General features: G+C 36.9%; 1 protein-coding gene across 10 annotated transcripts in view; it reads left to right on the top strand.

Moving 5' to 3' along the window:
* Positions 1–17,761, top strand: part of ZNF654 (zinc finger protein 654) — an 82,735-nt gene that overhangs the window by 12,380 nt on the left and 52,594 nt on the right. For 5 of the 10 annotated variants that reach the window (XM_007986158.3, XM_038003185.2, XM_007986159.3 and 2 more), the window contains exon 2: positions 15,279–15,424. The exons of the other annotated variants lie outside the window; for them this stretch is intronic. In XM_007986158.3, the coding sequence (XP_007984349.3) occupies positions 15,279–15,424 (146 nt within the window). The remainder of the gene's footprint in view (positions 1–15,278; positions 15,425–17,761) is intronic. 10 annotated transcript variants of the gene reach the window in all.

Raw genomic sequence — 17,761 nt, forward strand, 5'->3', positions numbered from 1 at the left:
TGTATTGGGCCAGGTGTGGTGGCTCGCAGCTGTAATCCCAGCCCTTTGGGAGGCCAAGGCGGGCAGATCACCTGAGGTCAGGAGTTAGAGACCTGCCTGGCCAACACGGTGAAACTCGGTCTCTACTAAAGACACAAAAATTGGCCTGGCGCGGTGGCTCACGCCTGTAATCCCAGCACTTTGTAATCCCGCCGCCAAAGCAGGCGGATCACGAGGTCAGGAGATGGAGACCATCCTGGCTAACTCGGTGAAACCCCTTCTCTACTAAAAATACAAAAAAATTAGCCGGGCGTCGTGTCGGGCGCCTGTAGTCCCAGCTACTCCGGAGGCTGAGACAGCGGGAACCCGGGAGGCGGAGCTTTGCAGTGAGCCGAGATCGCGCCACTGCACTCCAACCTGGACGACAGAGCGACACTCCGTCTCAAACAAACAAACAAAAAAATCCCACAAAAATTAGCTGGACTTGCTGGTGGGTTCCTTTAATCTCAGCTACTCAGGAGGATGAGGCAAGAGAATCACTTGAATCCGGGAGGCAGAGGTTGCAGTGAGGTGAGATCGCGCCATTGCACTTCAGCCTGGGCGACAAGAGTGAGACTCGTTTCAAAAAAAAAATCAAAAAAATTTCTGCATCAAGTGAAGCCATTTTGTACTTAACTTTTGAGACTTTTTATCTTCTCTCATATTTTGAAGTTAACTTCAACAAGTATTAAATGCTCATAACTTACAAGTCCTCATAAAATGCTGTATTTGTCTTGTCAGACAGTACATAAATTGCTTTTTCTTAATATCAATTGAATATTCTTAGATATCTTAGGCATAAATCTACATACATAAAGTACAATAATTGAGTACTGTAGAGGGTATTCCTTTAAGAAAATGATAGGTGCTATGTGAAAAGCGTCATTTTAGTGATTATAGGGAATTTAAAGGAAAAACCACACAATTGTTGCCCTAAAGGAACTGAATTATCTAGTAAGGGGGAAAAGGCATATCTAACCATTATTTCTGTCTGTTATGACCCTGATCCAAACCGTAGTTATCTTTCTCCTGGATTATTTTATTTCCCTGTTTCTACCTTTCCTCACTTTGTTTATTTTTTTTTTTTATTTTATTTTTTTTTGAGACGGAGTCTTGCTCTGTAGCCCGGGCTGGACTGCAGTGGCCGGATCTCAGCTCACTGCAAGCTCCGCCTCCCGGGTTTACGCCATTCTCCTGCCTCAGCCTCTGGAGTAGCTGGGACCACAGGCGCCCGCCATTTCAGTTTATTCTTTACGCAGTAGTCAATGTGATCCTTTTAAAGATATGAGTGAGGTCTCTTCCAGACCTTCCATACTTTTCTCAGAGTCAAAGCCAAAATCCTTATGGTGGACCACAGGGCTCCATAATCCTGCCCTATCTAGCATTATGACTTTTTCTTTTATATCTATACACTCACCAGCACTAGTGTTTTTGCCACTCCTTGTATGCATCTGCTTCTTGGCTTTTGTTTTGTCTGCCAGGAACATGTTTCATTTGGGTATCTATTATAGTTTGCTGTGGGATCTTGCTCAGATAGCCTCTTATTAGAGAGATAGAGGCCTTCCCTGAACACCCCATGTAAAGTAGCATCCCATCTCTAATATTCTTTTTCTCCTTACCTGTGTTTTATTAATATTATTTTAAGGTACTTAACACCATCTAATATACATTCATTTACCTCTTATCCCTCCACAAAAAAATGAAAGCATCAGTGAACTTGGTACACAGTAGGCACTGTAAGGTTTGAATAAATTAATGAATAAATATACATAAACTCTAAAATAGGGAAAATGTGATTAGTGCCATTATTTTAATTCCTATGCAAGTTCACATGGAGAGACCATTTCTGATAGAGATAATTTGGAAAATTTTAATGGATGAAATAGCATTTGACTTGACTCTTAAAAAAGTTGTTAGTGTTAAAACGTAGGCATGAAGAAAGGAAATAGTATGGGGTAGGTGGACATTTTAAGTAGAGGAGATAATCTGTCATGGCATATTTATGAATGGCAGTAGTTAATTGATTAGAACTATGGTTCTTAATGTGTGGATCTGTAGTCCAGCAGTATGAGCAACACCTGCAAACTAAGCAGTACAAATTATTGGCTCCACCCAGACCTACAGAATCTAGAATTGTGGGACTAGGGTTCAGCAATCTGATTGTCACATTTTCCCAATGATTCTGATGTATGCTACAGTTTGAGAGCCACTGGACTAGAACATAGACTCAAAATAAAGTATTGGTAGATAATAAATTGGAAAAATGGATTGAGGCTTGGCTTAGGGGTTTGAATTCTGTGGGATAACATAGCATTTAAGGGCAAAGTCATGCCATTATTAATCTTAAAATATTGTTTTAAGATACCACAGGAGGTAAAGAATGAAAGTCTACATAAAAAAACTAAGCTATCGAAGTATCCCAGAAAAGAAATTGAGGGCCTGGCTGAATAGTGGCAATGAACATGGAGTGGCTGGAAAAGTTTCAAGGAATATTACGTACAATAAAGTACTTAGCGTTTTGCTAAAAGTGGAGACAAGGCACCTAAGAATTCTATGAAATTATATTGGGTTTCTAATCTAAATATCTGAGAGTATAGTGATGGTATTAACAATAAATGGTGGGAGAAACAATTTAAGATATCTAAATGAACAGCATAGTTTTGGTTCTATTGGGTTTGAAGAGTTAGTGCCTTCTTTTTAAAAAAGGAAGAATAAAAATTGTTCATCAGTCACTACAATGTACATTTTTATTAATTTTGAGTATATTTACCCTATTTAAGAACAGAGCAGTGGATTTTCTAGTAACTTATGGTAAAGTTTACCAAAATGTAAAACTCATAATTTATTTTCTCCTTTTAGTAATATCTCAGTACTTAAGAGTATAAGGCTTTTTAAGAGAGGCAGTTTCTGTGTTTGAGAAAGCTAATTAACCTATGATAGTTTTTTAGTTTAAAATTTCCAGTTTTAATTTGAGGACATAAGTAGCTTTGGTACAGGGGACCAAATGTCCACAAAAATAAGAATCTACCAGATTTGATCATTTGTCTCCCATTTTTGAGTTCACAAAGAAAAATTAAAGTCTAGAGTCTAAAGACGTTAAGATCCCAAATTCTTCCCTTTCTAGAGTATTACTTAATCAGAACCAGTGGGTCTCTCATGTGCCCCTGTGATGTAGAGATGGGTATTTTTCAGGAGCTGCAACTTGGGTGTCTTCCTCTGATTGGGAGTGGCTTCTTTTAGCCTTCTAAAGGAGAATTCTTTCACTTCCAGTCTCTTTTGTGTCTGTCTTTTTCTTTTCTTTTTTTTTGTTTGAGACTGAGTCTTATTTTTTCTCCCAGACTGGAGTGCAGTGGCTGATCTCGACTCACTGCAACCTCTGCCTCCCAGGTTGAAGCGATTCTCCTGCCTCAGCCTCCCAAGCAGCTGGGATTACAGGCACCCACTGCCACTCCCAGCTACTTTTTATATTTTTAGTAGAGGGCCCGGCTGGCCTTGAACTCACCTCAAATGATCTTCCCGCCTCGGGCTTCCAAAGGGCTGGGAGAACAAGTGTGAGCCTCTGCGCCCGGCCTGTGTCTTACTTTCTTCAGGGTCTTGAAGATCAGTAGGGCAAACATTGATTACTGCACCCAACCCAATACACATTAAATTTAGAAATATACTAATTTTTCTGTCAACTATACTATGTACTAAATTCAGGGAATTACTTTTGCCAGTAAAAATTAGTGATATCAGAAGGATGGTGGATGTACAGAAAACAGGATACCAAGTGAATTTTGTTTTCAATCTCACCAGGCTCACCAGTGTGCCAGTTAGTTGTGCCAATTGCCAGTGGCCATAACTTGTGCTTATATTTTACTAGGAAAACTCATCAAGTGGTTAATTGTGCCACTGTCTGTTTACCATATTTTGTGGAGGGTGCTCTTACCCTATTTCCTCCTTCCTGAAAGCAGTATCCTAATTTCTGTCTTATTGCCAAGTTTACAAATTTCCATGGATGGTAGCCCTAGGTACCTCATCTTAATTGATGATTCCTACTTTAGATTTCCATCATATTAAAAGCTTTTAATTTCTATTTCTTCTGTGTTTTCCCGGTACTCCTTATGCTGAAATAAGTATGGAATCTGTTTAGTGGCACCACTTCTACTGCCTGTTACAAAAGCATATGACTTACTTGTAGTTTGTAAAGCTTCAAGCATGGTCATTGCTTTGCAGTCTCCACAACCTGTGTTCTGCTCTTGCATCTGTATTTCTCTAGCCCCAAACATGTGCCAAGACATTTTTAGTCCTGTGCTACCTAGACTGTTGCCACGCCCCCTGAAAGTTTTAGGCCTATCATAAAAACACTCTTTTTGTGCCCCCATATTTGTATTATTTGGATAATAACCTTTGAATGGGTACCTAAAGTGGAAATGCTTTTGTTGTTTCTGAAGTCTGCGCTTTTAGGAGCCCAGTAGAAACAATATCTCTTCTGCTGCTTGCTCTTTTAGACCTTTTCTTTGCTCTGCTTTTAATTATTCTAGGCCTTGCATAATTTGTTCTACTTTATTGGCAGAATAAACATTCCTTTTTGTTACATTTCTTTCAGCAATAGTAGGATATGTCATTTCAGATAAGCAGCTGGTTTTTGTGTTTGTTTACATTTGAGCCTGTTCTTAAATTTGCCTCGCCTATTTTCCTTTTCTTTTCTCTTGGTTTTTTTTGTTCCTTCAGTTGTCTCTTGTAGTGTCTTCCATATTGTTAGAGAAGGAAAGTCAAGGAGTTCCAAGTTCATCAAAAAGCATTCAATATCAAGCAAATTTTGCTCACTCTTGTCTCTGACTTAAGAAAAAAAGTCTTACCAGCACAACATTGAACCCAAGACTGACCTCTTAACTTTGTTTCTTTTCAGCATAGCTTTTCTCATTCACTCCCCTGAGACCTAACTTTGACTTTCTGGAGCACTTTTCTTTATGGCACAGTGCCATACCATATGTTGTCATTTGTAGTAACTATTAACCTGAAATGCACCTGAAATGCTTCAGATATTTTAAGGTAATCTCCCTGCTTTTTATCAAATCTTTACAGATTTTATATTACTTGTATAGTAGTCTCAGTCTTCAAGGTGTGGTTTTTCAGTTGCTTTTATTATAGACTCTCCTCTTTTTTTTTTTTTTTTTTAAGATGGAGTCTCGCTCTTTTGCCCAGGCTGGAGTGCAGTGGCGCGATCTCGGCTCACTGCAACCTCCGCCTCCTGGGTTCAAGCAATTCTCCTGCCTCAGCCTCCTGAGTAGCTGGGATTACAGGCGCCTGCCACCACGCCAAACTAATTTTTGTATTTTTAGTAGAGATGGGGTTTCACCATGTTGGTCAGGCTGGTCTTGAACCCTTGACCTCGTGATCCACCCACCTCGGCCTCCCAAAGTGCTGGGATTACAGGCGTGAGCCACCGCGCCCGGCCCTATTATAGACTTTCTATCTGTCTTTTAAAAAGCAAGCTTTTGTCATATTGCCATAGTTGGATCTCCAGTCTGGTTCACTCTTGACATTTCCATCCCATCGTTACCTTCTGTCCCGCAGTTAGGTACATTTGTAAACAGTCACCCTTCCTTTATTTTGAGTAACATCTATATTCTTTTTTTTTCCTCTAATTTCATCTTTAAGTACAGTTACTTCCGATATATATCTCCTTTTTCTTTTCTGATACCTGTCTAGCCTCTAAGAGTAAACTCTTATTCCTAAGGAAGTCCCTCTTCTATCTTAATCAGTATGCCCTCCTTTTATTTTTCTTTAATTCTTCCACTGTTGATTGTGAGTGCGTCATCTGTTTTTTTTTTTTTTTTAAAACAAATTTAGTTCTTGAAACTGAGCAAACCTCATCCTACAGTTGGTGTTTGCTCATCCCTTATTTTAATATGATCTTCATGTACTTCTTGTGCATATATTTTAGGGTTCCCTTGTCCATGCACCAATTTTAATATTTATGAAGGAAGCATTTAATATACTGCTCTCAGCTCTGATTGTGGAATCAAATGAAAAGTTGGCAGGGGTCAAAATTCATCAAAAGCCTTTAAAATGACCTACTATTTATAAGAGGAAATTTGGATCTTTAGGCAGATACCTAAGCTGCCACATGGAGGACTCTGACCTGCCTCAAACGTGGTGGAAGTAGACAACTCAAGAGGGATATGAGAACCAGACCAATACATTAACCTTGGCCAGGAGCTGATAGACTCTTACTGGTATTGTTGATTTTACTTCCATGGAGTAAAGAATTTTAGGGAAGGAGGAAAATCATCCTTTCACTGGTATTTTTTGAGATGGAGTAAGTTCTTATTTTATAAACAGGAATGTAGAGGAAAAGAGAAAAAGTTTGCCCCAAACTTACCATGTCCAGAATTTAGGAAGAGGATAAAAATACAAGAATCAGAATAGAGGAGGAGGATTCTGAATGAATTTTTGTTGTTTAGCCTTCTCTACTCATCTCTCTTTCATGCACCAATATAGGCAGTCTGTTTTCCATTTCTTTGCCGTGGCTTATAAAATGTTTGTTGCTACAAAAAAGAGAAAAAGTTACAGACTTAAATTTGTATGGGGACTCATTGTTCTTCACTTAATTTATGAAATATACCTATGAAAAACTTGCATTTGTGGGAATGTCAGAAAAATTATACTGCTTCTGAGATAGGGATACCTTTTCAAAATAACACATAGGAAAGATAAATGAAACATGCTGTAATACTATTTTTATGTAAACTAACAGAATGCAATTTAACAGAATATTTTAAGAAACTGAAGAAGTCACAACAGATTTTAAATATTAATGTCAAATGTCTTGGTTCAAAGAGTTATTTACTGTGTGTTTAATGGAAATCATTTCTGAAAACCAAGGTTTTTTTTTTTTTTTAGTGTAGAAGTAATTTTGTATACTCTGTGTTGTAGCTTCACCGTATTTCATGAGTCACCAAAGCCCCTTGTTTTGTATATATATTGAATTTTAGGTGACTATTGTGAATGTAAATAAAACTACTTCATAGGCTGAATTCCTTTGTAGAATTTCTTTGTATTTGATATAAAACATGCTTAATATGCTAATTCTGGAATCCCTATATTAGCAAGTATAACACTTATTACATTTGAAACTTTTGTGAGTATCTGACTGATTTCTTTGTTAAACTAGTTAGTAGGGTTTTGATACATATTCTCTCCTCTTGGATGGAATTAATTCCTATAACATTATTTAATTTCATTCCTTCTTGTGCATGTTCATTATCTTCTATTAAATCAGCTGGTGTGAATGAAGGGGGTAGACCCTCTGCTTTGCATAGAAAAATAAAACTACTTCATTTTATTTTTGAAATTTCTAACAAGGTGAATGATTTTCAAATTAGTAACTAACTGTGGTTAAAAGTATTAAAGCCCAAAACAGGTAGGGAAAGCTGATAGGGTATTTTAAATAAGTTTAAATCTCATCCCAGGATACGGGGGAGGGGTGGGACAGGAAACACTTTATTTAAGATTTGAAGATACAAATAACTGAAGACATGCTGTTAGTCTAAATATGGGGAAATATTCTGTTTTTCAAAAAGGTAGGTTATGGGAACAGATGACCACTAAAAGTAATATAATGTTGAGCAAAATTATTGATGGTTAGAAAGGGAGCTCTTCATTTCTAGCTGTCACTATGGGTTCATTAAATCAGGTCATTCCAAATTTTTGTTTCTACTTTAAAAAAATGGATTACTGGTAATGGATATGAGAGAGATGACAGACTCAGCATATATGGATTTCAGCATGGTTTTGTATACAAAATTTCTCATGGTATTCTTATAGATAGATAGGGAGATGGGGGATGGATTAGTATTAGTAACTGACTTAACACTCTTGCCTAAAGAATACTGATTAATGGTTCTAAGGTTAGCTAAGGAACTGAACTTGGTACTATTATAAATATCTCTGTGTGAATTTTTTTTGTATACAACTTTTATGATAAAATAAAAAACTAACTTTTCAGATTTATAGGTGCCACAAACTGGGAGGAAATGCTAATGTATTGGCTAAAAAGGCAGTGTTGAAGGTTTGGGCTGAAACTAAGAATGGGAAAAGTGAGAGGATTAATGTACAGTTATACCGTAAAAAATCAACTATAAAAAGTTATGGGATCTATATGAAAAAGTATTTTTGCCGAGTCAACCTAAAGTAACTTCAAAGTAAATTAATATTATCATAGAGTCAAAAACAGGGAGATGATAGTCCAACTAATTCTGACTAGAGTTAACTGAAGTCTTATGTTACATTTTGGGAGCTTTATTTAAGAGGAACATGCACATTTTGGAGCACAGACAGCTATGCTAATGAGAACTGAAAATTTTGTAGACTATGGAGAAATAGTGAAAATGATGAAAGGATAGCAGATATTTAATCTAGGCAGAGACTATACCAAAGATGTATCTGATAGCTGCCTTATAATATTTGATGGGATATTGCATGTTTTATTTACATAATTTTAAAACTTCAAACTAGAACTGATAGATGGATGTCACATCTATCTGTTTTTTGCTTCATAATGAAGAATTTTCTAATAAAGATGTCTGTAAAGTTAATTGTCATTTGAGATGGTGCATTCACCATCAGTAACAGTATTCATGTTGGTTAACTCTCTGGGAGTGATACTGTAATGGGTATTTTTGCTCTGGTTGGTAGGTTGGATTAGATAATCTTCAAGATTCCTTTTAACAGTATGATTGTATGGAATATTAATATTTTAGAGAGATGTTTACTCCATTTTCCATTTTGAAAAGGTTTTGTCTTATTACATTTACAGTAGTGAGTTGAACAGTATGCTTTACTAAGCCCCCAAAAGTACCAGGTTTTAGTTGCTTGCTACTGTAGATTATGTTCTTTGCAGATTTCCAACAACTTTTAACTTGGAATGTATTTCTAAACCATTTTGGTGTTTTTCTTTTTTTTTTTTAAACATGACTTTTAGATTTCCATTACATGATTATCCTGATAGAAAAGGTCAAATTGACAAGTGACTCTCTTTTTTCCAAACAATTTATCTTTTTCATTCTCCAGGGAGAATTGTAAAAACAGTGAGTCTTCAGGTATCTGTTCAGGCATGTAGCATTTTATTTATATTGCCGTATGTAGGATATGCTTCGTTTGTCAGATGAGTATCGAACTAAATAGCTGAAACTCAGCAGTCGTTTTCAGATTTTATTTAGGAGTGATCTGTTTGCTTGCTAAAAGTGAGTAAAATTTGTTGTAATTAATCATACTTGGAAACAAATAATGAACCAGTTCTTAATGATGTAATGAAATTGTCACTTAAAGCAAGCTTGATTTTGTCATTTTCTTTTCTTAAAACAAGGTGCACTAGTAATGGTGCACTTTATATCTGTACCATTTTTATATCTGATAGCTCTTGTTTGTTACATGCCAGAAATTATCGTATATTTTAATATATGTCTTAAATTTTCAGTAGGCCTGTGATTAAAGTGATATTAAATTCATTTTATAGGTAATTTAGAATAGAAGTTTAATGACTTTGCTAAGGTTACCAGCTAATGAGTGACAGAGCTGGAATTCAAACCTAGGTCTGTCTGCTTCCAAAGCCTATACTCTTTCCATTCTGCTGCCAATTTACCTGCTTTATTTTTCCATCTGACTCTTAAAATAATACCTACAGGCAAGGGCAAATCTTGAGGTGCAAATAGGCAATAAAGTGGAAAAAGTAAATGTAGAAATCTGCTTATGTTATCAAGTAACATCCAGAAAATCTATAACAACATTGAAATTTGACGGAAAAGGATGAACAGATAGATTTGTTTTTAAAATTTTTAAAACTGAACTAATTTTAGACTTACAGAATACAGTACAGCTATCAGGAACGGGAGAGTAACATTGGTACAATAGTCACAAAATTAGACCTTTTCAAATTTTTCCACTAATGTTCTTTTCCAGTTCCAGGATGTTATCCATGATCTCACCTTGTATTTAGTTGTTTCTCCTTAGTCCCTTCCAAGCAGTTCCTCAGTCTTTCCTTGCCTTTGCTTGCCATTTTTGAAGAACACTGATCAGCTATTAATATTTTTTAGAATATCCCTCAGTTTGGGTTTGTCTGATGTTTTCTTGTGACTGGAATCAGTCTGTGCATTTTTGGCAGAAGTACCACAAAAATGGCATTGTGTCTTTCTCAATGTATTGTTATGAAGAGATTCATGATAATAGTGTATTTTATTATATAGTTCACAGGTGATACTTACCTTGATGGCTTTAAGTTTATGTTTGTGAGGATTTTCCACTCTAATGTTACTGTCTGTTGATAAATGTCTTGGGGGAGATACTTTGAGACTGCAAATCCTGCTTCTCCTCAAACTTCCACTCACTATTAACATCAATGCATGGATGTTGTCTGCAACATTTGTCATTGTGCTGTCTGCCTAGTGGTGCTTCTCTGTCTTTTTCCTTCTTTCACTGTAAGAAACAGCTGTTTCATTGCTAACATTTATTATTTGTATATGTATGGACTTACATATATTTTATTGTATGGATTAAAGTCCAATGCTATCATTATTTTGTTGTTCAAGTTGTGCCAGCTTTAGCCTTTTGGAGCTCCTTCAGGTTGACTCCCATATTCTCATATCCTGTTGTTTTTCACAGCATTTCTCTACTTTCTGGGAACACAAGATGTTCCAGGCTCATCTTGTGTTTTCCCTATCCCAGCTCTGGAATCAACTGCTTTGTTCATTTTATTGGAGAATGGTGTTTAGAGACCAAGATTTGGGCACTAAGTGTGTTACTGTTACTGTAGAGTCATTGCTTCTAGGATCTCTCAGTGGATAGCTATGAAATATTTTTATATATACAACTACATTACATATGAATAACATAAGCATACTCAAGGGGGTAAGACTAATCTAATGTGTTTTAAAACATTATAGGTATTTAGAAAATTAGCAAACTTATCAGTGCACAGATTGTATTAGTCTGTGTTCAACACATTCCTACAGGTGTGTATCACAGCCATTCTTTGACGCTCCTAAAATGGAAGGTCATTGTGACATGTCTTCTGGTTTGTTTTTTTTTTTTTTTTTTTTTTTTTAAGACAGTCTTACTTTGTCGCCAGGCTGGAGTGCAGTGGTGCGATCTCGGCTCACTGCAACGTCTGCCTCCCAGTTCAAGCGATTCTCCTGCCTTAGCCTCCCAAGTAGCTAGGACTACCGGCGCGTGCCACCACGCCCAGCTCATTTTTGTATTTTTAGTAGAGACAGGGTTTCACCATGTTGGCTAGGAGGGTCTCGATCTCTTGACCTTGTGATCCGCCCACCTCGGCCTCCCATAGTGTTGGGATTACAGGCGTGAGCCACTGTGCCAGGCTTGTTAATCAGTTTTTAAAAGTAACTGGATTCGCTGTAAACAAATGATGAACTTAATATTAGTGAACAGCTTGACTGACACCTATGAACTGTGAGGTGTTTGAGGTAAGGAAAGTTGATGACAATGGGAGTCTTCAGGGAGGAGAGAATAACAGGGATGTGAATAGCCAACTAATAGAAATAAAGACATGCTTGATACTGTGTTAATGATCTAGTCTGTTAATATGGGTTTAGATATGAAGATCATTGTTTGCTCAGTGACAAACTAATGTTTGGTAGTTTTCTTTGTTATATTACAAAAAAGGAGAGGTCAATTAAGAAACAGATACCGATATTTTAGTTCATCACTTTATATGTTTAAATAGTTGTGTATTACTTAGGCTGCCATAAGAAAATGCTGGGTGGCTTAAACAACATAAATTTATTTTCTCACAGTTCTGGAGACTGGAAGTCCCAGATCAGGATGGCAGCATGGTCATGTTCTGGTGAGGGCTCTTTTCATGGCTTGCAGATGACCTGTTCTTGCTGTGTGCTCACATGGCCATTCTTTGGTGAATGTGCATAAAGAGAGAGGTCTTTCTGCCTCCTCTTTTTCTTCCCTCCCCCTCCTCGCTCCTCCTCATGCCTCTCCCTCTTCCTCACTCCTCCTCCCTCTTCCTCACTCCTCTTCCCTCTTCCTCACTCCTCCTCCCTCTTCCTCACTCCTCCTCCCTCTTCCTCACTCCTCCTCCCTCTTCTTCCTCACTCTTCCTCCTCCTCACCACCAATTCTACTGGAATAGGATTTCACCTTTATGACCTCATTTAAACTTAATTACTTCCTCAAAGCCCTATCTTCAAATACAGTCCCATTGAGGGTTAAGGCTTCAACAAATGAATTCTAGGAGGACAAAATTCAGTCCTTAACAATTTAGATGATGTATTTTAGGGTTCCTAAATGATTTAATGTAATTTTAACTTAATAGTTTTATATTAAGTTTACATTTTGACAGTTTTGACTGACAAGTCTTCTCTCATTCTCACATTAATTTACCTTGGTCAATTAAGAGACGACATTTTATAGTATATACTATATCCCATTTAGAGCAGAGTATATGCTCTTGAAAGTGCTGCCGGATTATTAGAATAGTCTAACATCTTTCTTTGGCATCAGCTCTGTCCTCTTCAACTCCCTTTATATCATAGCATGCATCTGGCCTTGGCTACTGCTTCTGTCAGCAGTATTCCTATAATTTCTGTAAATATTCACTACAGTAATGTTTATTATGCTCTTCAAAATGAGAAAAGGGCTTCCACAGTCCATAAAGATTGCTGGCCTTAATCTTCTGCTTCTTAGACGATTTTCTTTAAAAGGTTAGAACTATAGTAAGAGTGGGTTTTTAAGATCTTGGAAAACACTATTCTTATATGTTTGCAGCAGTTTCAGCGTTATCCTGGCCACCATTATGTTAATGGCAACCTACTAGAACACCAAAAAAGAAAGAAAGTGAAAGATGTGCTTACTGCCTTGTGGCCTGGTAGAACACACAGATTAGCTGAGTGCCTATGATAGCACTCACAGCACAGGAAAAAAATTTCATTTTAATAGGGGGCACTGTAATATACTTATTTTATATATAGAGAGAAAATATTTCAAAGAGAAATGGTGTTATAATGAATTACAGTGCCTGACATGACATTAAACAATGTAAGATGGTATCTAAATTTCAGTTGATTTTGTTTATGTCCCTTTCAGGGTATTGTAGCAAACCTAATGGAGGTGTTGTCCACAAGTACTTGTATTGTGTTAGGTTTGGGCTCAGCTAGACCCAGGCAATGCATTGGTAGCTGAATCTGAATGAATGAAGGAAGCTATAATGAGAACAGAACCTGAGAAAGTAGAAAGCTTCTCTTCTAAGGAGATAAACCCAACCCATAAATAGGGAGCAGGTAAGGTTGCAAGTAGACATGGACTGTGAATAAGAAAAATATGAGGCTGTCAGGTACCTATTTTTTATGTGGCACCAGAGTAGGGGTTTGGTAACCAGGGAAAGGCAATAAAGCTAGTCAGGGACTTCAGGGAAGAGCAAATTTAGAGCCAGGTTACCAATGTTTTTTCTAACATTCCTCCTTTTTTCATCTGTACTGATGACAGCATAGTTAGTAGTGGTTTTTACTTTCCAGCTAGTGAGAACTGCAAGATCCAGACGAGATACAAGTTCAGAAACAATCTCCTTTAGCTTTCTTTTTTATCTGTATGTGTTCCCAGAAACATTGGAAAGATGTATGAGTACCTGGTATTGCTATTGGGAATTGTCAAGAACTGTGAAGAGTGAGCTTTTATCCAAGTTTGTCTGCCACTGTTTTACAGGTGCTGGCAGAAGACACGAAACTCTTGAGTCAGAGATAATGGACTTTATTAATCATGGCACAACAAGCAGCATGAGTTTCATGTTTATGATGGTGCCCCTCGCTACCTCAAGTCTCATACAGTTGACATGGTAGCCCAAGTGGATGCTACACTTAGTAGGTTTTCATTACGGTTGAGGAACCTCAAGTTTAAGGAACCCTAATCTTTTACAATGGTCTGCAAGCATATCTGCCTGAGCTTTGCCCTAGAGGGAGACAATGTCTTTATTATACTGGATATAAAGTGGTTCTCTGCTCTGGAGGGAGACATCATCTCTGTTTTTCAAGGCTGCTTGCTATAAATATCTTCAAAAAGATAAAGTCAGCTAGGGCTTTTTGAAAAATTGTAGAAATGTGAGAGACCCTGGAAAATTGTCTCCCAGTAGGAAGTGATTAGTGTGAAAAGTCTTTTCGGCTCTGATTGTTCTTGCCTTTTGTATTCTAGTTTTCTTAGCTTATATATCAGGAGTCAGCAAACTTTTTTCTGTAAAAGGACAGACATTAAATATTTAAGGCTTTGTAAGCCATATTCTTTCTGTCACAACTACTGAACTCAGTTGTTGTAGCAGGAAAGCAGCCATAGACAAACATAAATGGATAAACCTGGTTGTGTTCCAATAAAACCTTATTTGTAGATATTGAAATTTGAATTTCATGTAATTTTCACATATCACAAAGTGATTTGTTTTTCCAGCCACTTAAAAATGTAAAATCACTTTTACCTCGTGGATGTACAAAAACAGGTGGCAGGCTAAATCTCGCCTGAAGGCAGTAGTTTTAGATGATGAATTTTGTTAATATACTATATTGTTTTAATATAGCATTCTTGCAACATAGCAATTGATGTTTCTAAAATGTTTTCTCATAAATTACCCCAATTTGGCTTCAGAGAGCATTTCATCTCCATTTTATAGTAAGGAAACTAATGCATTGAGAAGTAAGATGACCTGTTGACCTACCCAGATTAATAAAACTAATTAAGTGACAGAGCCGAGACTGACTGACTATATTCTGGACTCCTCCCCATAATATGGTACAGGTTAAATATTCATAATCAGAGTATCATGTCATATATCTTTTGTTGCTGGAATATTCATTTATTGCCAGAATGCTTAGAGCCTTATAATAATGATGATGATAATGATAATGCATGATCATTTCTAATTTTATTACTATATTCTACTCGCTAGCTATTTTAATATTGAATATTATTTTCACTAAAGCTGGACATGGGAGATAAAGGGCATTAGTTAACAAAATTTGGTAAAAAAAAATGGCAGTTGAATAGTACAGACATTCATACACTATATTTTACATCTTTTCAAAGATAGTAATTGATTTTATTTTCAGATATATGTCATGAAAATAAACAGTATAGAAGATCCCTCCCTTCAGTCACCTGTGTTCCTGCTGAACTAATATTTTAATTTATCCAGTAACTTTTATGCAAATTTTTAAACTCGAGATGTTGAGAACATTTTCTATAGTAATATCTGGATTGCTTCCCTGTCAGGTGGTTGAAGATTATGCTGGAAGATGGCAGGTCCCTTTGCCACAGCTTCAGGTTCTTCAGACTGCACTTTGTTGTTTTACAACAGCCAGTGCATCATTCCCAGATGAATGTGAGCACGTACAATATGTTTTGAGTAGCCTTGCTGTGTAAGTACTTTTTACTTCTTATAAATGCATTATTTTTCTTGATGTGTTTGAGAATTTGTTTTTGATAATTTCTTCTGAAGAAGAAACCTTTCCTAAATTATCCCCGCAAAAAGTAATGTTTATTTTTTCACTTAAGTATTCAGGTTTAATTTTGAACATGTAACCATAATTTTACTGTAAGTTTTAATAGTGAAATGGAATTTTGATTTACAGATTCTTCTGGTTGCTACAAGCACTTTACTTTTCTTTTTAATTCTCCATATTGCCTTGGGAAGCTCTAATGGTAAGTCCCAGAATACAGCAGTTTAGGCTATGATAGATAGTGAGCAGAGAGAGCTTACATCAGGCCAGAAGGAGGTTAGGAAAATCCTGTTTGTTTGTTTTGTTGTTCTTCTTCTTTTTGTTTTTTTTTTTTGAGACGGAGTCTCGCTCTGTCACCCAGGCTGGAGTGCAATGGCACGATCTCTGCTCACTGCAAGCTCCGCCTCCCAGGTTCACGCCATTCTCCTGCCTCGGCCTCCTGAGTAGCTGGGACTACAGGCGCCCGCTACCACGCCTGGCTTTTTTGTGTTTTTAGTAGAGATGGGGTTTCACCGTGTTAACCAGGATGGTCTCGATCTCCTGACCTCGTGATCCACTCGCCTCGGCCTCCCAGAGTGCTGGGATTACAGGCGTGAACCACTGTGCCCGGACCATTGTTTTGTTTTTTTGAGACAGAGTCTCTCTGTCACCCAGGCCAGAGTGCAGTGGTGTGATCTTGGTTCACTGCAACCTCTGCCTCCCAGGTTCAAGTGATTCTTATGCCTCAGCCCCAGAGTACTTGGGACCACAGGTGTGCACCACTACGCCCAGATAATTTTTGTATTTTTAGTGGAGATGGGGTTTCACCATGTTGGCCAGGCTGGTCTTGAACTCCTGACAGGTGATCTGCCCACCTCGGCCTTCCAAAGTGCTGGGATTATAGGCGTGAGCCACCACTCCCGGCTGAAAATCCTGGTTTTTAAAAAATGCTTACAGAGAACTTCAAATTAAAAGATTAAAAACTGAACATTTGTGATTATCCCTTCTGCCCTCCTAAGAACCCACTAAAACTATAGTAAAGAAGTAAAAGAGAGAAGAGAATGAAAATAAATAGAGAAAGATTATCAGTGAATGAATAATTTCTACAGTTTTCTGGGGGACAGAAAGCAGATAGAGGAATGGTCATTGAAACACAGCAGAGCAAGTCACAGTTTCATCTGTTATTTATTTATACCTCAAATTGTACTCACACCACAACAGTGGCTTATAAAATCACTTATCATTACAAATTGCAATAGAAAGTGTCAGAGTATGTCTCATAGGATAAGTATTATTATGTGAAACATTTATTTTGAGGAGGATGCAGATAAAGAAATTAATTACAATTTTTTTATTTAGTTCAATCACCAGGCCTTATGGTCATGTTGGGGTGGGGAAACAGCATTAGAGGTTGAGTATCCCTAATCTGATAATCCAAAATCTGACATCTAAAATGCTCCAAAATTCACAACTCTTTGAGTGCTGACATGATACTCAAAGGAAATGCTCATTGGAACATTACAGATTTCAGATTTCTGGATTAGGGATGCTCAATCAGTAAGTATAAATATAAATACTACGAAATCCAAAACCTGAAACACTTCTATTTCTGAGCATTTCAGATAAGGGATACTCAGCCTATACTACTTTTTGATTTCCTCTATATAAATTAACCCTGGAGCAATGACCTTTGTGTTCTGGCATTTACAGATTCCTCATTGAGGCTGCTAATTCCTTAATTACTCTAAAGAAAAATTCATCAGCCAAGAAACTCCAGACTCATGCTCATAGGGCTCCCAATTATTTACATATGGCCTGATTTTTACATATTAATATCTAAGAATCATCAGATATTCAAAAATGCCTTCAGTATGAAAAAATGCAATGAAAAAGTGAAAAATAATTTTGAAAGAAACAGTGTTAATGTTGAAAATAAAAATGAAATATAAAATCTATAATTAGCATTTCTAGAGAGAATTGAGAAGTTATGTCCAACATTAAAATCATCAATATCATGCTGTGTGAAAGGAATAATGAGATATGAAAAATGAATTTGAAATTAAGAAAATATGATGGTTAAAATTTAAAGTTCTGTAGGAAGGTTGGAATATGTAAAGCTGAAGAAGAAATCCAGAATATAAAACAAAACCAAAGAGAAATTTAAATGTGTACGTGTACATTGTGCCTCTTTAAAAATTGATTTGTATATATTTAAAATTGTAGGACGGAAGGAGAGTTTAGAATGTATTATTTAGATTTGTAAGAGTGAGGCAGTTA

This window comes from Chlorocebus sabaeus, chromosome 22, assembly GCF_047675955.1.
Source record: "Chlorocebus sabaeus isolate Y175 chromosome 22, mChlSab1.0.hap1, whole genome shotgun sequence".
NCBI classification, from domain to species: Eukaryota; Metazoa; Chordata; class Mammalia; order Primates; family Cercopithecidae; genus Chlorocebus; species Chlorocebus sabaeus.